Source organism: Antrostomus carolinensis, unplaced genomic scaffold (genome assembly GCF_000700745.2).
Source record: "Antrostomus carolinensis isolate BGI_N321 unplaced genomic scaffold, ASM70074v2 scaffold1914, whole genome shotgun sequence".
In the NCBI taxonomy this organism is placed as follows: Eukaryota; Metazoa; Chordata; class Aves; order Caprimulgiformes; family Caprimulgidae; genus Antrostomus; species Antrostomus carolinensis.
The window spans coordinates 75,480-81,631 of record NW_010311260.1 but is presented as its reverse complement, the minus strand read 5'-3'; the positions used below and the strand labels follow the sequence as shown (position 1 = coordinate 81,631).

The following is a 6,152-nucleotide window of genomic DNA, read 5'->3' as shown; positions in this document are numbered from 1 at the left end:
GACGCCAAAGGTGTGTTCAACTCTACTTCTGCACAAGAGGAGCCACATTCCACGACACAGAATACAGAAAAGTTTCAGCCAAGAGGAATAAAATGTCTCTATCTGGGATGGCTGCATGAGGATGGATAACTCTGTATTCTAACACAGAAATGCTTGTTTCAACTTATGCTTCTGCATTCATAGTCCTTCACCAAAGAAGCCACTCCAGGGTGGGTGCTCCTTTAGTCCTTCTCATCAGTTATTTATAGACATTGACAAGATCATCCTGTGCCTTTCCTTTTCCTGGCTAAATAGTCCCAGCTCTCTCATCCTCTCCTGGTATGACAGATGCTCCAGCCTCTTAATCATCTTCATGGCGCATTGCTGGACTCACTCCAGTATGTCCATGTCTATCTTGTGCTGAGGAGTCTGGGAACTGGACACTGTGCTTCAGATACATCCAGAACCAGGAAATTTTCTCATCATTAATTCTGGTATCAAATGAGAAATGTTGTCCCAAAGACTCTAGAAAGACATGGGTGGGGAGACTGAGAGGCTATCAAATGTGTCTGCCTGTAAGAGAGTGGAAACTTAGGAGTCAGACAGAAGGATAAGGTGGCATGAACTAGGTCCTGTTGAGTGAACAGAGTTTACCTGAGCTGGGAAAGCCAAGTAACAAGCCAAAGGGCTGTGAGACTGCCTATAGAAACAGTCTTGCCACCAGACATGAGCTACCAAACCCTGCTGCAAGGGGTAATACAGCATGACAGCAATATATTACTTCTGACTCTGGTACAACCCAAGTGTCTGCACTGTGCTACACTGATAAGACCATAGAAGCCATGAGCTATTTGGGCACCACCTCCCTGCCAAAATTGGAAGTATGTACTCTGAAGAAAGTCCTCATCAGGCCTTTCCTATCCCAACACAGAGAAATAGCTATAAGAGCAGGTGAGCTTTGTTACCTAGCCTCTTGAGAGAGGCAGACCAGAGGTCTAGAATCAGTGTGGTGTCTTCCCAGACAGGTCAGCTGTACAGCTAGCCAGCAACTGTGACAGTGCTAACATCTTGCCAAAGGTGGCAGACTATTTCACACCTTCCTCCTTCCCTGGGTTAGTGCTTAGCCAGTAACCATCACAGTTACTTACTCATGTCAGAATACTCTCACTGGTCCAGCAGATTGCTGTTCTCCACTCACAAGCAGTAAGTCCAAGGGTCAACTGTTCCAGGAGGCCTAGGAAGATGTACGTGTCCAGACTATGTTGAAATGGTCATGGAAAGTTCTGTTGGCTGCTCTCAGATCATTAGAACTGCTTGAAAGACTTGATAATTTGGCCATTCAGCTGTGTAGTATTTTCTGTGTTGTCAATTATCTGGCTGAGAGGTTCCTATTCCAGCTACTGTGCCTTGCAAAAATGAGTCTTCCAGAGTTATTTTGTCCTTTCAGGAAGTCCTGCTTGGTCATGGTATGATTTGAGCCTGATCTGCAGATAGCTGAGACTAAATTATTTTCATTTTCCATGTAGACTATTTGACTATGTAAAAAGGTCATCACCAACTCATGGGAAGGCTTACAAAGGAATAGAGGAATTTAAAGTCATAGGTCAAGAAGGAAAAGTACATGCTTGTAAATAAGAATGGAATATGTGACTTGAGGTAGAAGAAGGTGTGAACCAGAGCCCTTCTCTGGAAATGAAATGCCATTTCAGGGATACTTTTGATAAAGCTGTAGATACAGCTCTTTGCTTAAACTAGTGGAATGTTGTGATGGGGTGATCCAGAAAGGAATTCCTGAACTTGTCTAAGAAAGGATAGAGCAGAGTCCAAACACAGCTCTTAGTACATAAATGGGTGGTCTTGCATGTCTCCTCTGAATCTCTTTGAACTCATTCATTGCAGAGAAGTTGAAGCAGTGTAGAGAAACAGAAAGACGTAATTGGAAGAGGTCAATAAACAAGCTACCTGGTGCCTCATTGCCACAAATTCACATGGAGGCAGAATCAAGGGCTCTCTTCCATGTCAGCAATTTTATTGTCTGTTCTTAAAAAACCCCACTGAAGGGAACTTTGCAGCTGCCCTGGGCAGTCTAATTCAGTGTTCCTCACCTTTATAGTTACACATTTTCCATAATTACCCTTGTATTTGCCTTTGCTTCAGAATGTGTGATTTCACATCATCCTTCACCCAGCTGTCTCTGTGAATATTTATGTCAGTCCTTTACCAAGTGTCAGACTGTTATTGTGCCCTTACCTGAGTCTTCTCCCATCTAAACTGAACAACTTTCAACCAGTTCACAAGGTTGTACTCAGGTCATGCCTTAGCATTCACGTAGCTCTCCTTTGGATGCTCTCCAATACAGTAACATCTAGACACAGCACTCCAGCCAAGGCATCAACAGCATCAAGTAAATCACTTCTGTTACCTTCCAGTAACAAAATTAAATTAAAAATACTTGTTAATAAACTTCAGAATTAGATTAGTTTTATTTTCAACAACATCATGCTGAGTGGATTTAGGTAGCAATTTTCTAGGACTCCCTGCAGATTCTTTTCTGCAGGACTGACGTGGGCAAAACTACGTAAAGTCATATGAGAAATATAATAAGTGAAGCCCCAGGCATTGACAGATTCACCCCAAAACCTTTTATCTCAAAATAATCTGCCTATTAATTCTGATATGCTTGGGATTCACTCTGTCCTTCCATTTCTAAAACACATCTCTCTGAGAGGTTGACCATACAAAATACAGACTCAGAAATAATAAGAATGGCAAATGGTGTAAGAACCTGAAGTGGTTTAAACTCTTTTACTGAAAGGGTTCTCAGGCATTGGAAGGGGTTGCCCAGGGCAGTGGTGGAGTCCCCATCCCTGGAGGGATTGAAGAGTCATGTAGACATAGTGTTGAGGGACATGGGTTAGTCGGGGACCTGTCAGCGTGAGGTTAATGATTGGACTTGATGATCTTAAAGGTCTTTTCCAATCTAGGAAACTCTGTGATTCTGTGATTCTGTTGCATCCAGCTTCTGAGAGGTTTTGTCATCTTTTTCTGAGTTTGGGATACAAGTGGCAATGGCATTTGATGACACAAATTGCTGAGGTTAGATTCTAGAGATGAAACTTAACTCTTAACAGCCAGGACTGGAATGAAGATGGGTGAGTCAAGAGGGTTGGAACTGGTTAACTTCATTTCTAAGTTTTTTCCACATTTCCTTTTGCTTTGAACAGTATTTCTCAGGTTGAAACAATGTGGGAATGTTACCCTGGTCTATTTTTTTTCATAACAGATGAAATGTATTCACATGTTTTTGTAACAGGACCTTTCCAGTGAATTACAGGATCAGCGTAGCTCTGCCTTGTTTTAGACAGGTGCTCCTAGTTCAGAGCAGACAAATTCTAACACACCTTTTTCTTATTTTCCTGAGCCTGTGATGGTTCTCTAAGTGCAGTCTCAGATGTTTAAACTAAAAGAGTTGTGGGGTTGAAACTTTAAAACTTTAAAATGCAGGAAGTTCTGTTTCTGGTGACATGACAGTACATGATGAATGCATTCAGGAAAAAACAGCAGGATGATCAGGACATCCCCCTGTGCTCACATACCAAGTTGATTACATACCTAATGCTCTGACATTGTGCAATTTTCACATTCTCCTGCAAAAAGTGAACCAAGATTTCTCATACCTTTAGGCTGCAGTTTGATGATACAGTGTCTTGAGCAGAAACCCTCTTTTAAGGAATCCTCTCCCCTTGCTGACATTCTTTCCCATTCCCAAACCTCAAGGTGAACAGAGTGCTCTCATCTAAAGAGGTTGTTCAAGTAGTCCTGCTTTAGCTGCTAAAGCTTTGTTCTGCTGAATATGGTACTCCTGAAATCTCATGGAGATCACTGGTGTCATTTTTAAGTACTTCTGTAGGCAGTGGTCTGGGCAAGTCATGTCTTCTGCTTTAACCTCTCTGATAGTGAAATCCTTTAGGCAAGCCAGGAAGCAGTTTTCTGCAAATTTATTGTGTATTCTGAGAATCTCTTTGAACTGTTTGGTCTGATCAGATTCTGATATTTGCCCAGCCATATTCTACAACCTGTGGTTCACTCACTTATTTGACTGGTTGTGGTGCTGTTGGTTAAAATTATTTGAAAGTCACAGCAACAACATCAACAACAACAAATATGGGAGTGGTTTTAAATCAAATTCATTTTCCAGTCAAGGGCTGGCAATGTGAAAGGTGTGGATCCACCACAGCTAACTTGGTCTAACTGCCCTCCTCTTCACCTCAGCCTCTGCACTGGCACTGCTGCTTATCCAAACCTGCAAGGAGACAGCCAAGGGAGCAACACTGGGTGGAAACTACTCAGCTGTTTCTGCAAGGATAGATCATGGACTATGATCTGCTGGGGCAGAAAGGAAGAGGTCTTCCTTCTCTTCACCTTCTTGCCCTTCCTGCCCACCTCCGTTCCTTCCCCCATCCCTGCTTGGCTCTGCACATCCACTTCTCTCTTTGCTCTGGCCCTGCCACTCACTGGACCCTTCTCTGAGCTGATTAAATTCACTCAGATGAAAGCAAGATAGATGCCTTGTTGCTGGTTTAGTTTTCTGCAGGGATGGTGAGTTAAATTAGCTCAGAAGAGGGGTCTAGAAGGCATCAGCACAAGGCCAGCAGTAAAACTTGTCTGCAGAGATAGAGAGGTGGTTATGTGTAGAGCTGAAGATGTAGCCTCAGCTTTCTGCTTTTCCAGACTCCTGAACCAGCTTGGGTGCACAATAAACCAGACCGATGCCACTGCAAGAGTGGGGACAGGCTGTAAGGACAATGAGGGCATCAATCATGCCAATTTAATCACCTTAAAACTACTGGAGAATGGCAGGCAGAGGGCTGACTCACCACACTGTGGGGAGCAGCAGGTGACCAGGTTTGCAGAAAAGGGAACAGGAATAGGCTGTATTGCTGCCCCTTAAAACTACTGGAGAATGGCAGGCAGAGGACTGACTCACCACATTGTGGGGAGCAGTAGGTGACCAGGTTTGCAGAAAAGGGAAGAGGAATAGGCTGTATTGCTGCTAAGGATGGTGCACTCTCAAGCTGGGTCATTGAAGAGAAGTTTACAGCCAGGTACCTTGATACTCTCAGCATCCGTAGCAAATGCTGGTACCTGCAAAGGCTGCGGGACAAACTTTGCTAAACACACATTTTGCTTTTTATGACTCAGACCCAGCAAGAGGCAAAATGCTGTGACATGTTAGAAATGGAGCAACCAGCCCGCTCGCCACAGACAGTTGATAGAGTTTGAAGAACTGATCTAAGCTCATTGTGACACAAAAATAACTACTACTCTAGACAGTTAACTCACTGCAGGGGGGTTGGACTAGATGACCTGTAAAAGTCCCGTCCAGCCCAAACCATTCTATAATTCTATGGTTCTATGCCCAGTGCTGCTCTGACAGCCATCCATCCTGCTCCCCTCAAACAGCCAATGTCAGCTGGCAACATGACCCTATTGTAACTGCTGGACCAGCCCTGATGTCACAACCCCTTAATTTGGGAAGTGGTGTAGAAGTAGAGGCCAGGTTGGATGAGGCTCTGAGCAACCTGGTCTAGTGGAAGGTGTCCCTGCTGATGGCAGGGGGGTTGTAACTAGATGATCTTTAAGGTCCCTTCCAACCCAAACCATTCCATGATTCTAAGTGGGAAAGGTATGTCACCTTATCAGGCACTTTATTGACTTTTTTGCCTCCATTTTCCTTCTGCGGTGTGACAATGACTGGCATTTACAGCTTGACTCATTTGTCTACTGTGGAGACGTGTGCCCTTTTGGGATGCCCTGGTGTGTCCCACCTGGCCTACAGCTGCTGCACAGTGACCATGGAGACCCTGGGGCACATCTGCCTACCCCATGAGGCTATCACGTCCCCGTGAACTTTTTATGAGAAGTCAGGATCTCCACAGGGATCATTTCCAGTCTGCGGGGGAACACGAGATCTTTCCATAGACCTATCTCCTGAATTAATCACTGTTTGAAAAATAATTCCCCACAACATAGGTTTAATCCCAGGCTTTTCCACAGAAATTGTACGAGCTCAGTGAGTCACTGCCTCACAGACACTGCTGTGGCAACAAATTCTATTGATAAACCAGCCGAGATGGAACACTGTAGAGACAAGGGTCTCATTACTGTTTGAA

The 6,152-nt window shown here is 44.1% G+C and overlaps 1 protein-coding gene across 1 annotated transcript; it reads right to left on the bottom strand.

The window, feature by feature from the left end:
* Positions 1-3,775: 3,775 nt before the first annotated feature.
* Positions 3,776-4,045, bottom strand: LOC104523937 (mitochondrial import inner membrane translocase subunit Tim9). Its single transcript, XM_029084667.1, has 2 exons — positions 3,913-4,045; positions 3,776-3,843 (listed from the first exon to the last, which is right to left on the bottom strand). The coding sequence occupies exons 1-2, from the start codon at positions 4,043-4,045 to the stop codon at positions 3,776-3,778; spliced, it is 201 nt and encodes a 66-aa protein (XP_028940500.1).
* Between the last annotated feature and the right edge of the window lie 2,107 nt (positions 4,046-6,152).